The sequence below is a fragment of the Diuraphis noxia genome, unplaced genomic scaffold, assembly GCF_037042655.1.
Source record: "Diuraphis noxia isolate RWA-SAM2 unplaced genomic scaffold, SU_Dnox_SAM2 contig0003, whole genome shotgun sequence".
Taxonomy (NCBI): domain Eukaryota; kingdom Metazoa; phylum Arthropoda; class Insecta; order Hemiptera; family Aphididae; genus Diuraphis; species Diuraphis noxia.
Window position 1 is genome coordinate 49,776,585 of NW_028301713.1, and position 17,978 is coordinate 49,794,562.

At 26.5% G+C, this 17,978-nt stretch overlaps 1 protein-coding gene across 1 annotated transcript; it reads right to left on the reverse strand.

Moving 5' to 3' along the window:
• Positions 1–8,219: 8,219 nt before the first annotated feature.
• On the reverse strand, positions 8,220–15,577 carry SMC2 (structural maintenance of chromosomes 2). Its single transcript, XM_015510823.2, has 3 exons — positions 15,377–15,577; positions 10,439–13,311; positions 8,220–9,249 (listed from the first exon to the last, which is right to left on the reverse strand). Exons 2-3 carry the CDS (start codon positions 13,299–13,301, stop codon positions 8,606–8,608), a joined length of 3,507 nt encoding a protein of 1,168 aa, XP_015366309.1. The 5' UTR covers positions 13,302–13,311; positions 15,377–15,577; the 3' UTR covers positions 8,220–8,605.
• Between the last annotated feature and the right edge of the window lie 2,401 nt (positions 15,578–17,978).

The window sequence follows — 17,978 nt, forward strand, 5'->3', positions numbered from 1 at the left end:
AAAGGAAAACTTTTATGAATTTCTATCTAAGATAATTTGAATATTGCCGTAATTTTTACGTATTTAGTCAAAATTTGAACTTTAAATGCTTATAAAAAAAAATTGTGACTATATATTTCTTTTATTTTTCAATTGCTATTGTAAAAATTTATAATGAGCCTTGTATTAAATTTTCAAATCTTAGATATAAAAGGAAAATTTTTTATGAATTTCTAGCACAAAATAATTTACGAATTTTCGTGATTTTTACATAATATGTTGTAAAAATTCAAACTTTGAATGCTTATAAAAAAAAATTGTGCCTATGTATTTCTTTTATTTTTCAACTTCTATTGTAAAAATATGTTAGGAGCCTTGTATTAAATTTTCAAATCTTAGAATTAAAAAGAAAAACTTTTATGAATTTCTATCTAAGATAATTTGAACATTGCCGTAATTTTTACGTATTTAGTCAAAATTTGAACTTTAAATGCTTATAAAAAAAAATTGTGCCTACGAACTTTTAATATTTTTTAACTTCTATTGTTACAATGTGTTAGAAGCCTTGTATTAAATTTTCAAGCTTTTCTACCGAACAAATAATTTTTTATCGATATTTATAGAAAAAAAAACTAAAAAAGTTGAAAAATTTAAATGTCAGTAAACACAGTAAACAGCTCAAAACAAATCTAAATATTTTGAAAATGTTGTCAAATATATAAAATGTCTATATAAACATTCAGTGAAAATTTCAAGTATCTGCGGTCATTTGTTTTAGAGTTACACCAAAATAAGGAAATCGCTAAAAGTGAAAATCCAATGTTGTAAAAATTTAAATTTCAAATGCTCGTAAAAATTTAATTTGAATTTCCGGTGGACTTTTTATTTATGATAAAGATTTAAAAACTTGTAAGGAATCTTGTATTAAATTTTTAAATCTTAGATTTAAAAAGAAAATTTTTTATGAATTTCTAGCTTAAAATAATTTGTGAATTTTCGTGATTTTTACGTATTTTGTCAAAATTCAAACTTTGAATGCTTATAAAAAGAAATTGTGACTATGAATTTCTTTTACTTTTCAACTGCTATTGTAACAATATGTTAAGAGCCTTGTATTAAATTTTCAAGCTTTTCTGCCAAACAAATAAATTTTTATCGATATTAATTTTAAAAAAAACTAATAATTATCGAAAATTTCAAATGCCTATGAATAGTTCAACTTAAGTCGAAAAATTTTGAAAATTGCATGGTGGATAGAATATACTTATATAAACATTCGGAAAGTATTTCATGTATCTATGGTCATTTGTTTTAAAGTTACATCAAAAACCAAAATCGATTTTGTCGAAAAATGAGTGTGCGTAAAATTTCCCGTTTTTCCCTTAATTTTTAGTTTGTTTTTCTCAATTATTTAGAAAAGTATTAAGAATTTTTTACTTTTGACCCCCCCAAAGTACCAACTAGATTCACTTTCTGATCGAACGAGGTACTGAAGTCAAAAATCGAAGCATTTTTACTGCCCCAAAACGTGATGACAGACACAAAAAAAAAAAAAAAAAAAAAAAACACATCATGGTAAAATCAATACATTCATCGCTCCGCTCAGAATCTAAAATAATATGATAGGAGCCTTGTATTAAATTCACAAATCTTAGATTTAAAAAGAAAAACTTTTATGAATTTCTATCTAAGATAATTTGAACATTGCCGTAATTTTTACGTATTTAGTCAAAATTTGAATTTTAAATGCTTATAAAAAAAATTTGTGACTACGCATTTCTTTTATTATTCAACTGCTATTGTAAAAATATGATAGGAGCCTTGTATTAAATTTTCAAATCTTAGATCAAAAAAGAAAAATTTTATGAATTTCTATCTAAGATAATTTGAACATTGCCGTAATTTTAAAAAATTACTTGCAAATTTTCACATTTTCGACAGATTTCGTAAAAATTTGAACTTCAAATGCTAATAAAAAAAATTGTGCCTATGTATTTTTATAATTTTTTGATTACTATAAGAATAACTTATGAGGAACTTTGTATTCAATTTTCAAGTATTTTGATAGGGCCAAAAAAATTTTATCGACCCTTCCAAAAAAATTTTCAGAAATATTGAAAATTTCAGTTGTCTATAAATATCTCAAAAAAAGTCAAAATATTTTGAAAATTAAATCATGTAAAGAAAATGCCAATCTTAATAACTGGTAAAATTTTCAAGTATCTAGGACTCATACTTTTTGAATAATAACAAATATTTAAAATCGTTTCGGGATAAATCGTTATCGTTACGCTATTTCGTAAAAATTTAAAATTCAAACGCACCTCAAATTTTTCCTATAATGATGCTTCGAGTTTTCTCTATAGCTACTTGAAGTAAAACTTATGGAAAACTTAGTGATGTATTCTTAATCTTTAGTTATAAATACAAAAAATTTTATGATTTTTCAGCTTCAAAATTACTTGCAAATTTTCACATTTTCGACAGATTTCGTAAAAATTTGAACTATAAACGCTTATAAAAAAAAATTGTGCCTATGTATTTTTATAATTTTTTAATCACTTTAAGAATAACTTATGAGGAACTTTGTATTAAATTTTCAAGTATTTTGATAGGGCCAAAAAAAATTTATCGACATAATAGGTATCATTGTATACGAAAAACGATTCTGAACGGAGATGATTTGTCAGTCTAGGATATATTATGTTTAAATATTGTCATATATTCTATTTTGAAACAAATATTTTATTTTTCAATTAAGACGCATTTTGCATAAGGCATGGTTAATCAATTAGTGTAGTTATCATGTAGTTATAATACCTTATATTATCATAGATATACGAATACCTGGTTTGAGGATAAATCGTTATCATTACGCGATTTCATAAAAATTTAAAGCTCAAACGCTCAAAACATTTTTCCTATAATGACGCTTCAAATTTTCTCTATAGCTATTTGAAGCAAAACTTATGGAAAACTTGGTGTTAATTTTTATAACCTTAGATATGAATACAAACAATATTATGAATTTTGAACTACAAAATAATTTGCAAATATTCATAGTTTTGACGAATTTTTGTTAATATTTGAAATTCAAATGCTAATAAAAATTTAATTTGAATTTCCGGTGGACATTTTTTTTTTGTGATAAAGATTGACAAATTCGTAAGGAATCTTGTATTAAATTTTCAAATCTTAAATTTAAAAAGAAAATTTTTTATGAATTTCTAGAATAAAATAATTTACGAATTTTCGTGATTTTTACGTATGTTGTCAAAATTAAAATTTGAATGCATGTAAAAAAAAAAATGTGGCTACCTATATATTTCTTTTATTTTTCAAATGCTATTGTAAAAATATTTTAGGAGCCTGGTATAAAATTTTCAAATCTTAGGTATAAAAAGAAAAATTTTTATGAATTTCGATCTAAGATAATTTAAACTTTGCCGTAATTTTTATGTATATTTAGTCAAAATTTGAACTGTAAATGCTTATAAAAAAAAATTTGTGACCATGTATTTCTTTTATTTTTCAAATGCTATTGTAAAAATATTTTAGGAGCCTTGTATTGAATTTTCAAATCTTAGGTATAAAAAGATAATTTGAAAATTACCGTAATTTTTACGTATTAAGTCAATATTTGAGCTTCAAATGCTAATAAAAAAAAATCGTGCCAATGTATTTTTATAATTTTTTAATCACTATAAGAATCACTTATGAGGAACTTTGTATTAAATTTTCAAGTATTTTGATATGGCCAAGAAATTTTTATCGACATTTCAAAAAAAAATTTTCAGACAAATTGAAAATTTCAGTCGTCTATAAATATCTCAAAAAAGTCAAAATATTTTGAAAATTAAACCATGTAAAGAAAATGCCAATCTAAATAACTGATAAAATTTTCAAGTATCTACGACTTATACTTTTTGAATAATAACAAATATTTAAAATCGTTTCAGGATAAATCGTTATCGTCACGCTATTTCGTAAAAATTTAAAATTCAAACGCACTTAAAATTTTTCCTATAATGATGCTTCGAGTTTTCTCTATAGCTACTTGAAGGAAAACTTATGGAAAACTTAGTTTTGTATTTTTAATCCTTAGTTATAAACGAAAAAAATTTTATGATTTTTCAACTTCAAAAATATTTGCAAATTTTCGCGTTTTTGACAGATTTCGTAAAATTTTGAACAGTAAACGCTTATTAAAAAAAATTGTGACTTACAATATTTAATTTTTTTTTAGCTACAATAAGAACAACTCATAAGGAACCGTGTATTAAATTTTCAAGTTTTTTTGGTCGTCCAACATATTTTTACCGACACTTCAAAAAAAAATCGAAAATTTCAGTTGTCTATAAATAACTCAAAAAAAGTCGAAAATTTTTGAAAATTAAACTGTATATAGATATCACTAACATTAACATGTGGTGAAAATTTCAAGTATTTACAGTGATCAGTTTTTGAATAACAACCATATAAAAATATCGATTTGGTCGAAAACTGGTTTTGCGTAAAAATTCCCGTTTTTCTGTAATTTTTTTTTGTTTTTCTCGATTTTTTTGAAAACTGTTGGAAAATGTTTACTTTTGACCTCTATAATGCACCAAGGATCTTCAATTTAAATTGGAAACCACCCCCAAAGTTCGAAATCGAAGCATTATTTCGACTAGTTATGCTGTACACAGACACAAAAAAAAAAAAAAACATCATTGTAAAGTCAATACATTCATCACTTCGTTCAGAATGTAAATAACTAATAATTATGATCGAAAATTGCATATGCCTATAAATAGTTAAAATTAAGTTAAAATTTTTTAAAAATTGTATGTTGGATAGAATAAACTTATATAAACATTCGGTGAAAATGTCAAGTGTCGGTGGTCATTTGTTTAAAGTTACATCAAAAACCAAAATCGATTTTGTCGAAAATGTATTGTGCGTAGAAATTCCCGTTTTTTCCTTAATTTTTAGTTTGTTTATCCCAATTATTAAGAAAAAATTGGAATTTTATACTGTATCCAGTTACTGTATCTGAATGTTTTATCTGTATCCAGTTCAACTTGCTCCACATCGTTTTTAACTGATTCTTCCCATCTTAACCATATAGTCGTCTAATTGGTAATTATAACCTTATGGAGTACCTACCACATTGCACCGTATTGTGTACTGTGTTTATACAAAAACATTCTTTTCTTGTAATTGTCTGCTTGTATTCTTGCTTTTATTTTTTCTTGTATGTCATTATCCCGAGTTATAATTATCGTATACTTATGTACTTGAAATCCTGTACTCTGATAAATACTTCTGGAAAAATCGTCCAATGCGCTATAGGTATCTATCATTTAAGTAGGTACTAAATTTTTCCAAATTTATTCTCAATTTAATTAGTTTTGCTGCATCCATTAATTCTTGAGTTTGTTCAATGAGCATTTCAATATTTTCCGTTTATAACACTAAATATGTGTAGGCGAGGAGTCCGAACTTTGTTTCACTTAATTGTATTGCTCGGTGCTCCTTATTAGTTATTGTTCAAAAACTCAAAGTTAGGTACTGCTTTGAACCACAAGTTTCAGTGCTTAGTAATATAAAATCAACGATAACCCTTCCCTTTGTCTTAATCCCGTTGACCCTTGATAATAAGTTTCTTATCGAGTACCTACGTTCATTTCCATAATATGTATATAATAATGTTTGTCGTTATGAAGTTAACTAATTTAACAGGAAACTAAATTGATCAATTACCTATAGGAACCTACACAAACACAATTGGATGCTGGATGCAATCTTAGGCGCTGCGTTTTTATAAAATCAATAAATAACATTTTGTACCTACTCCGCTGTTCTAATCCCAATTTAGACAATTTTTTTCAAAAGCATGTGCCATGTTTGGTAGTCAGGGCCGTATACAGTTTGACCCCCCCCCAGAAAAAATTTCTTTAAAAATTTAGTCAAATGTATTATATTCCTATTATTATAAAATATTTTTATAATTTACTGTTGACTGGTTATCTGTTTATTAGTCGGGTATGAAATTCAAGTTTTTACCTATTATAGTATTATTATAGTTGAATGATCGAGGTGATTACTGAGAACTACGCACGAACACAGAACTATATAGTTGCGATTTGCAATATACCTAGAAAACTCATATTCTGTGGATCATCTTATCTTATCTTATTTCCGTAGGTACTCGATCGGTCACCAAAAATTTCTATTGAATTGCTAAACTACAATAATAAAATCATCAAATGATTACAATCGTTTAGTTTTTGTCCGTGTTCGGTATTTGAACGGCTATAGATAATTAGGGATGAAAAGTTATAGGATTTGCATATTTTTTTCTATATCTCCTATTTATAGCTAGGTGAGCTAAAAATCTGTTCTATAACCTAATGAATTGAAATTTGATATTTAAATTTTGCATATTTTTGCATATATTGATAATTTTCATAAAAGTTACATTCATGTCATGTTTTTTTGTGCATAAAAATGCTTATTTAGAAAAATTATTCATGATTTAATTGAATTTTATAAGTTTGTAGCCAATAACCAATAACTGGCAATAACATTTAATAGTATATAAAAGTAAATTTAGGATTAGTATCATTTATTGGATAAATCACATCTATGGACGAATTGCCAGAAGACTTAACCGGAAATGACCTTATTTACTTCAAGTAGCCCCCATAACTTCAGTTGATGTGGAAAGAAGTTTTTCGGGATACAAAAATATTCTTTCGGATAATCGTCGGAGATTTGATGTCGAAAATATTTTTAAAAAACTTTGGTGGTTCAATGCAACAAATTTACAGGTTAGGTTAGGTTAGGTTAAAAATTGTATTTTAAATTTTTTAGATTAAATCACCTGACTATCAATATATAATTAATACACCTACCAATCATTTATTATCTCATATTTATACCTAGTATTAATTTTTTATCACACAGTTAAAAATTATTAGATTTTTATAGAATCAAATTTATATTTAATATTGTAATATTTTTAATAATTTAATTTATTATTGTAGTAGATTACGACGATAAGACTAAATTCAATAAATTTCTAATATAAATAGTATAGGTATATTCAGTGGTACACTTTATTATTTGAGTGCTAACTGCTAGGCTATATTATTAGGTAGACGTCGTAAAAGTAAACGCCTATAATATGAGAACCCCTGGTTAAAAAATAATATTTAAAAATTTAAGGAGTCAATTCAAGGATCGAATTTATATTTGCCCAAAATTTCCAATTTCCAATTGGAAGCCAGTTCAATGGTAGCCGTACTGACGATACTGTACTAGGTAGTTAGGTAGTAGGGTTCTTGCATCTCTTTCCCGTGTCAATTTGACATTTATTTGTAAAATATTGAGCTAGGCCACTAAGTATCTATTCATTCTATTCACTAACTAATTATGGTAATATGTTTCTGAATATTATATTATTCACGATTTTATGCAAATCAGTTTTCCAGATTTTGTACATTTTATCAAAATACAATTATATAATAGGTATCATTGTATCAAATTAATTCATAAATATAAAACTATCTTTCTCTCACTTAAATAATTTTGGTTGCATCCGTATTCCGTGTTGAAAAATTAGCGATATTTGCTGACAACCGAATAGCATGTTTTTAGGCGACAGAACCGAGTTGAGTGTACGTAATTTTTGAGATTGGTTCGATACACTGACATATTAAATGCATAAGTATGAACTAACGAGTAACGACCGGTTTTTGCGCGGTCATGCACATAATATAATGTCGATAGTACCTAACTACTAGTCAGTAGGTACCTACTACCTAACTAAAGCTAGTAAATTTTCATTGTACCTATACGGCTGTACGTATAACAATTTAATATTCAATAGTTCAAACCCTGATAAATTAAACTGTGCATAGTTTTAAATAAGTCCTAAAGCTTATCCGACTAGATCTGCAACTAATGAAAACATCTTATCATTATCCTTGGAATAGTGTTTGAGTACCTGCCTAACAACTGAAAAACTTATATATATTTATATTGTACAATGTAAAAGTAAAGAATGTACATTTGAACAGCATACCTACATCTGTAAACTGAACAGTACAACTTCGAAACAAAATATCTTGTTACAAATAATCCCCGCCCCCTAAATCCAAAATAACTTTAGTAAATTAAAAATATACTAAAAACATTTATGTGTAAGAAACTTGTATTCTTCCTTTGTGATCAATTAAGTATTAATTCTAAGGTCTATAACATAAAAATAAAAATGTTGTATTTTATATTATTACTACATTCTTATAATTGTACAAGTAAGATTGTTGTCTTAAGAATTAATGCTAAATAGTAAATTAAAAATCTATCAAACTTCTGGAACATTATAGCTGTTCTTTTAAATATAAAAACATAAATTAAATAATCAATTTAACTAAAAAATTTAAACGCCTCAACGATAAGAGTAATGATATTATTAAAAATTAATACAAAAAATAGACTTTAGATTTAAGAATGCGATTTTGGAGCACAACATAAACAAAGGGAGCAAGTCAATTTACATTTATGTTACGTAAATCAAATACAACTTAAATTTAATAAGTATAGTTATAAAAAAAAAATTACAAATTCAATTTTAAATTTATGTTTGATTACAAGTAGTTCTAGTAACTGCAGAAGATCCGTCCACAAATTTTGTTCTAAACAATACATTAGCATTGCTAAACATTCCATCTTTGAGTGATACTACAATGAATTGTGATTGTTTGAAATGTTGTTTTAACATTTTCCCTATGTTCTGGGTGTGAGATAGATCTAAAGCAGCATCTACTTCATCCAAAATGTAAAGAGGAACTGGATTGAAAAGCAACATAGCTAAGACTAATGACAATGCAACCAAAGAGCGTTGCCCACCACTTAGTTCTTCTAAACTTTCCTTCCATAGTCCGTTAAATGCAACACAGATCTCTAAGCCAGCTGTAATGTCGTCTGGATTTGTTTGTTTTAAACGTGCTTGGGCACCAGGTAATACACTACTGAATATTTTTCCAAATTCTATATTCACACGATTTGAAGCATGTTCCAAATGAAGACGTTTTTTAACTTCTAGTTCTTCAATTATTTCATTTATTTTAATTTTATCCTTAACAATTGTTTCGAGTTTCTTTTGGAGACGCTTATACTCTTGAATATGTTTATGAAAGTTATTCAATTTACCCGGATCTACAACTTTTGCTAATTGATCATACCTAGCTTTCAGTTCATTCACTGACCGGTTGCATTCCTCTGTGAACAAATAATATACAATTAATCAAACTAACTCAAAAAAACCTTTATTATATAGATCAATATAAGTAATTTTATTCATTTAACAATCTCCAGAATATATACCTAACATCAAACACCTATACTATTTTGTTAATTATAGCGTTCTTTAATTTTTTTTAGCACTTTGACTGCCATGTGGCTACTGGCGGTCATTTGTTATTTTCAAACTGTATACTTTTGCGACTAGCGACAACCGGCAGCTACAGTTGATCATTATTCATTACTACCATACCACAATACCACATGACTACCGGCGGCCATAATTTAATAAGGTTTTATACTATCAAACTATCTATGGCGCTACGGTGCACCAAAAAAAAAGGTCCTAGCGCAGCAGGAATTATTACAAATTTTTCTATGTAATAAATAAAATTTAAAATTTTTTTTTATATTTTTAAACTTACCTTTTCAAATACATAGCATAATTATAATATACAAATTTGGAATGATACTGAAAAATATACTTGGCATACGATGATGGTAAATTGAGTGACCGCTAGGCCACCACATGGCAGTCAACGTGTTTTAATTAACAATTAGATTTGATAATATTTACATTGATAATTTTACTAAGATAACATAATAACTTGGGTTAACTTTGTAAAATATTAATTATTATACAAGACCATAAGAGAATACTACACATTCATTAGGACAAAATCAATAATAATTAAATACATATTTTTTAATCGATGATATAAATAAATTTAAAAAATGTATACCTAAATAATATTGATTATGGTTATACCTTCTAATTTTAGCTGTTAATTATTGCTTCTTTGTACATTTTATAATTTAGAACTTATAGCATTTTATATAAAACTTTGAGAATTAATTTTACTCTTAAATATTTATTTTTAATTTTCTTAGTATGCAAATCTGCTTAGTAGGTATCTTTATATTAGATTTTTTTAATAGGTATACAACAATACAACTGTTTTGTGAAATAGAGATCATAAAAATGAAAGAAAAAATCTTCTAAAAAACATTATAAACAATATATAAATAGTATATCAAAATTAATGAAAAACATAATAATTACTGGCATATTATGAAAATATTTGGTGCAAAAGGTCCAAATTGTATTATAATATCATTGTAATAAATACCGCTGTTGTATATTATTTAATATTATGCATAATCTCACCAGATTTGAAATTCATAAAATCCATTTTAAGTGCCATTTGCTTTTGTTCGTCAGGTAATCTCTTATCAATATCCTTAAATTGTTCTTTTGCAGCTAATGATCCATTATTCATTTTAGTAATTTCTGAAGAAAGCTCTGCCAGACTAACTTGACTAGTTGAAATTTCTTCAGTCAACTTCTTGTGTAAATATTTATGTTCCTGAATCTTATTAGAATTTTGCATTGCAATTTCTTTCTGGTTTTCATATTCTTTAGATGCTACCTTACATTTATCATCGGCTTCATCTAGTTTAGACATCAATGTAAGTAGCTTTTCTTCATGTTCCTTCTTTTCAACATTTAACTCTACCAATTGATTTTCTTCTTCTTGCATCTGACCAATTAAGTCTTTAACTTCAAGTTCTAATTTGTTGTAGTTATTTTTTTTCCCATCATATTCTGTTTTGTTTTTTTTTATTTTTTCCAAAATATTTTTTCTAGTTTTTTCTGCATCGCTTAGCTGTTTCTTTAGAATATTCTCAGCATTTTTCATTTTGTTTTCTAAGTCCTTAATTTTTTTTTGTAAGTTTTTTTCATTAGCTTTACCTTCAACCAACTTAGATTCTAGTTCTGTTATTTGCTGATTAATTTTATTAAATTCAGTAACTTGTTGATGAGGTTGTCCTAAATGTACGTCTGATCGAATTTTGTCCAACTCCTCTTGAACTGTAATTTGTCGATCTTTGAGTTGTGCAACTTTTTCCGGCAAATTATGCATAGCTTTACAACTATTATCTACCTTTTCAAACTCAGATTTTTTTGTTCGAAGCTCTAATGAAATTTCTTCTTGTTTTGCTATTGATTGCAAAATAAGCCTTTGAGTGTTTGCTCCGCCAGTAAGACTACCAGAGGGATTGAAATGATCACCCTCCAATGTAAAACAATGTCGATTAACTCTGTTGTCAAAACAAACTTTTTCAGCAATTTCCTTGGTAGTACATATAAATGCTTGTCCAAACACCCATTGTATGGCTTTTAAGTGTTTTTTGTCATATTTAATAAGTGACATGGCAGGAAATACTTGATCAGCTCCACCAATTTGCTGAGCTATACGTATAACATTGGGAGGCAAACTATCAGATTTGATTTTACTCAAAGGTATAAAATTCATACGATTTGAAAACTTATTGGTTTCCAAAATATCTTTACCTACAGTATCATCTTCAACAACAATAAAGTACAATTTACCTCCAGCCAAAGTTGTTAATGCAAGCTCAAATCTAAAATCAATAGGGGTAAATAAACGGCAAATAAGCCCATGTACTTTACGCCGGTCAAAATTAGGTCTTGGATCGTTGTATCTAAAGAATAAGCCCGGGTTGTTTGATTCAAAAGATTCAGTTTTTGAACTTAAATTGCGTACATCTCTGAGTAAATTATCACGACTTGATTTCAAATTATGATGTTGATTTAAAGCTTCACTGGCCTTTATATATTCATCTTTTACTTTCTCATATTCTTTTTCTTTAGCTGTTAATTGAGCCATTTGTGAGTCATAAGTTTTCTTTGCTTCTTTCATACCAGACAAATGTTCATTTAACTTTTTTTTTAATCCATCAATTTTAATTGCACATTGTTGGTTTTCTGTCTGCTGGTTTTGTAATTCTAAATTATACTTATTAATATTTTCTTGTACTGAACCATTATCTTCATCACCAAATATATTTCCTGAATTTAATGATCGTATTTTTTTATCAATTTCATCTAAATCTTTTGTATTTTTTTTATTTTCTTCTTCTACACCTGCATTCATTTCATTAAAGTCTTCCATTTCTTTTTTCTTTGCTTCATAACCTTTCTTACTATTATTTATTTGTTTTTCCAGATCTTTAATTTTTTTAACCTCAATATTTATATTTGTTTTACATCCATTAACTTGAAGCTGTACATTGTCCTTTTCTTTTTCTGCTTCTTCAAGTTTAACTTTTAATACATTCAAATTATTACCACCGTTTATTTTGAGTAATTCCTCATCTTTTTTAATTTGATCCTCAATAACTTTCAGCTGATTTTTTGATGTTTCAATCAATTCTTCTTTCTCCTGTTTTATACCATTTAATTTCTTAAGATCCTCAGAAAATTGATTGACCATTTTCTTAAGTTGCACATAATTCCAATTATCAAGTTTCTCGTTTAGTATTCTTAACTGACCATGAACCATATTTAACTCCTCCAACATCTGTTTTTCTTTCTCAATAGTCTCCATAGTTGGAAGAATCTCTTCATCGGCAACATCTCGCATTTCTTTCAATTTGTTATCTTTCTTACCCACCGTCATTTCAAGACTTCTTTTCTTAGACTCATACATATTAGTGCCAGCGGCCTCTTCAATCATAGACAATATTTCTATGGGTTTCATGTTCAATACTTTTGTAATCCTACCTTGCATAATAATGAAATGAGGATTATTAACATTCATTTGTAGGGAATTAAAGAAGTCCATAATTTTTTTAGCCGGCACAGTAAGACCATTAATCCTGTAAGTGTTTTTAGAACCCATTCCTACTTCTCGTGAAATGACAATTTCATCGTTATGTGTATAATGCGGAGCAGATCTTGATTTATCTTTATTATCAAAAGTGATAGTGACGGTAGCTGTATGAACACCTGCTTGTCCACTTTTATAAATAACATCTTGCATAGTTGAAGCACGTATAGTGTTCATAGCTGATATGCCCAAAGTAAAACATATTGCATCTAAAATATTTGACTTTCCTGTGCCATTTAACCCAGTTATAGCATTGAATTCTGGATCAAAATCATTTAACTCCACGCGCTTCCCATATGACTTAAAGCCATCAATGACTAAAGATTTTATATGCATTGTACTGAATCTGAAAAAAAAAAATGAAAAATGTCAATAATTTATCTTTTAATAAAGCCTGACAAACTTATAACCAAATAATATAATTTATTCGAGTTATTTTTTGAAATACACTCAAAGCTCAAAAAAAAATTACACATTAAATTAGCCATGATCCAATCAAAAGCAATGTGTTATCACTATTTTGGGTAATATTTTTCTCGATTTGTGAAATCACAGGTCTTAAAATGTTCACACTGTTTACAGTATACTAAAAGTAATACCAAAATATGCTAATACAATTATAAGACTTATTTTAGTAATGTGTTTGTACAAAGCAAATTAACTATGAAGTAGATTTTTACTACAGTGAATTCTTTGAATCCAATTTAATTTAATAATAAAACCATAGGCATAATCAGACCTCATTCGTAGGTCATGCACAACAGTCCAGGGGAGGGGGAAACAGCAACTCCTTCCAATAAAAGTTCTATTTGGATATTAGGATATGAGTACCAATTTAAAGATTCTAAATTACATAATTTAATTTAGATCAAATTTTGCAGGTCATACCTGGGAAATGTGCATGACACGCATATTAATTTTTGTATACACATAAAATATGTTTATTTTATTTAACTTAAATACATAATGTTAAAACTTAAAATTAGAAAAATAACTACTCAAATTAAAACTCAAATTAAAATATTTGTAAATAGTCATTTTTAAAGTTGTACCTAATTTTTTTATTAGATATTAAAAAATACTATCCGTCAACAGTATAGCTGTAAAATCTTGAAGATTGTAAGATGTGAACATGAAACGAAAACTAAAAATATTTATGAACCACAAAGAAAATAATAAAAATGGTTATAATTTTTATAGAAAATCAATTTTCACAAAAAAAGAATTATTAACAAGACAATGAGTTTTAAGAGGAGTTTTCCCTAAATGTGTCGTATTATCTTATTGATACATGCATGGAAAATTTAAAGTTCAGAAAATTTTTTTTTACTCTATTATTTTGAATATATTATATTGAAATTATTTGACCAGTTTTTAAACTTAAAGGTAAGCATATTATTATCAAGGGCACATCAACAAATGTTTTTTATATTATAATTATTTTGAAGCAAATTACAAATATTATAAAAACTTTTTTTGGATAATATTGTTTTCCTTTAATTTGATAACAGGTTAATTCACTTGTTAAGTTTTCCATGTAATGCGTTGGTAATATGGAGACAACACATGGGGGTTTAACTTTAACATCATTTTAATATTCCTACTACAATACTTACTTAAAATCACTAACATAAAAATATTGATTATCAATTTTTGATATTCTTTTAAATTTGTATGATAGGTACCTAAGGAAAATTCAGTTATTTAGCTTTTAGACTATGTTAAGTTCAAAATTCTTCAAAAATAAAACTGAAATAATAGAAGAAAATATATTCAAAATACTAATTAAACCAAAAATATTAAAACTGTTAAAATTGCCAATAAATAAATTACAAGAAATTAATAAAAATTAATTTTGTCGAATACAAATATATTAAAGAAGTTATTCATAAGTAAATTACTGCAATTTTTTTTATATTATCAATCATGCTTAAATAAACTTATAATAGAAAATCACAAAAATCCTTTTTATCATCATTACTCAAATAATACATTTACATTTTTGGGCCATGTGAAATCTGTTAAGAACAACCTTTAAGCATTGATTAAGACGAAAAGATGACAATAAACAGTTCATATAATCCAATCATTTTCAGCCTTCTTTTTATTTGATTAGAACTTCATTTATATAGCTACTGGTTTAAAATACCTACTTCATTTGCATACTTGTGCACGTAATTTACATCCTTAATAAGTACTGACACAGACTATATTATGAAAATATAGTTATCACTTGTCATAGTCATGCTTGACTTTGGTTAAAAATATTGTTATTTTAGAAATTAAAACTCTAATTTTAAACTTATTACAATAACTTAATACAACTTTACAACAGGAGCCATATATATTAAATCAAATTAATTGAACAAAAAATTTAAGGCATATCATAATAATAATCGTATAATACTTACTCTTAAGTAGACGTGACAATCAAAACAAAATCATAACATTCATAATGCTAAAAGTATAACCGAACACCAAAATAATAGTTGAGGCGTTAATAGCATAACCAACTAATATTACAAACTTGGTTTAGTATACCAATATAATGTCGGTATTGTCGGACAATTGACAAAGAAATAAATAAATATTTAAATCTCAAAACAGTCAAAACATGAGAGTTAATATCTTTTGGCTTTATCAGATAATATTTTAACCGCCATTTTACAGCGACGCAAAAGAGCACAAATGTGATAACAAGAAATCCGAACCAGAACAAATTTATGTTGGTGACACCGGTTGACGCGGGAATATTAAAATAAAAATTATTTTAACTATTATACTTCAATACCACAAATAAAGATAAACTTTAATCGTGTTTAATAAATACTTGTATATTTAATATGTATTATTGTATTACAGTTATAAACTTAGAAAAAAATACTATAAAATATGACATTTTATGGATTATCAAAATATATTTGAGTTATTTGTGCAGCAAACACCTACAAAACATACGGATAAAATATTTTTGTATATAGAATGATTCACCAAGCATGCTCATCCTTTTTATCTTTAATAATACAGTTATTCAAAATCTGATTTTTAGAATTTCAAATTTTATGCATTAAAAGTGAAGACCATATTCTTAAATTCGTTTTGTACTATTTAAAAGGAATATTCTGTGGAGATCCAAACTTCTGATTTTCAAACAAAAACCGTCTCATTTATAATGTAAATTATATAATTATATATGTTATACAATATTATACATTTTTTCCGTAGCTAAGTGAAAAATGTCTAAGTGTTACTCTTACAAGCACAATAATGGTTAGGTTAGTAGACTATAATATCTACTTAGTTGTAGCTTAGGTATTCCTACTATAAGAGATAAGACTACTATTAAATATTAAATAGCCACCCGTCTTTCGATATTTGGTTGTCTGATAAATGATAATAGGTATTTGTTATCTTTTTTTATCATTATCGATGTGATTCTATAATTATTCTATTCTATATTAAGTTTCGGAAGTCGCAATTATTGTTCCAAGTTCAATGACATTTTATTAAGTCACACAAATTTCAAGTACCTAATAATACATATAATAACTGTACCTACTCTGGTGCGTGCTGGAAGTGAATTTAGAAAAAAAGTACCATCTAATGAAATACATGCTAATACAAATATTAAACTCCCAAATCTAAAAAAAATTTAGGCTTGTCCCTATCATTATATAACGACTAATAATACGAAAATACGTTAATTTTTATGAAATAAAATTGAAAATATGAATGCAAAAACGCTAAAATGTGCAAAATAAAAATTTGTTAAAATTAATCTAATAATTTAATTGATTAGGATTAAACTAGTTTCTATAGGTTTTGGAACATCCAATAAAAAGTTTCAATTGCACGAAGAGGTCTTTAGAAAAAACTTGTATTTATCTATACTTTGCTTTCCCCTAATAATCAACTCCAGAATTTAGACCCTCGACAAAATATAAGATCATAAGTCCTTAATAATAAAGAAAATGTGTATCTGTAAGTTGTAACACTTATATTCACTGTATGATTTCAATGTCAATTTAATGTGTTCCACTAAAAAAACAAAATGTGTTCAGTCATGATAATAAACTTGAATAAAACTATGGCATTTTTTTTTTTAATGTATCAACTATAATTTAATTTGTATTTATCTATTCATTAACAATTTTTAATCTTTTTTGCATTATTTTTGATTTTTAACATTTATGTGCAATTAATATTTATAATATTTATTTAAAATTTCTGAGCATTTGTGACTATTTTTTACCAGTATTTTTGCCATATAAATTGTGAATACATCACTTTGTCTATAGGTACAACATACATTACATATGCCTATAACATTCCGTTTAAAAATATAATTTCTTTAACCTCCTGGCTCTCAAAAATATTCATACAACCTAACAACCTACTTGATTAATTCAAACATAAATTATTAACGACAAGAGCTATAACTATAGACCGGCCAGTGGCCACCGATCACAGCACCACAAATTTGAAATTCTATAGAATTTATATATATATGTATATCAGCGGTTCTTATTTTCTTAACATGTGGTCCACGGCTCGCTGTGAGTCCGAGGCAGCCTTAAACTCAACATAAGTCAATAGTTACATGAGTGCATTATTACAACATTTTTGGATTATTATTTATTTTTTGTTCATATAAAATATATCTCATATTGTAAGAGATAAACCTATATCTACTTCCTATAATTTGTAATATAAAATAATTATTATAATTTTATGATAACGTGAGATGTTTTGTAAAAAAAATGTATTCGATAAAAAATTGTTAGGGGGTCTGCTATTTCTAAAAATCTTTCATTGGGGGTCCGTTTTCTAAAAAAGGTTAATAACTGCTGCTATATTATATTATTACTGCTTCAATAATATCGTAATTCAAAACGTTAATGATAAATTTAGGTAATTACTCATATATCTTTCTTATCTATTATATTATGTCAGTAGTCAGTTTAAATTATTATATTTAAAATTATCAACTATTTATTCGTCACTATAGTAAAA

Excerpts from the sequence above, each read along its gene's own strand:
- SMC2 (XM_015510823.2), bottom strand. The coding sequence starts at position 13,301 with ATGCATATAAAATCTTTAGTCATTGATGGCTTTAAGTCATATGGGAAG. Across the intron at positions 9,250-10,438 it reads TTTTATGAATTTCAAATCTG|AGGAATGCAACCGGTCAGTG; the intron begins GTGAGATTATGC and ends ATTTGTTCACAG.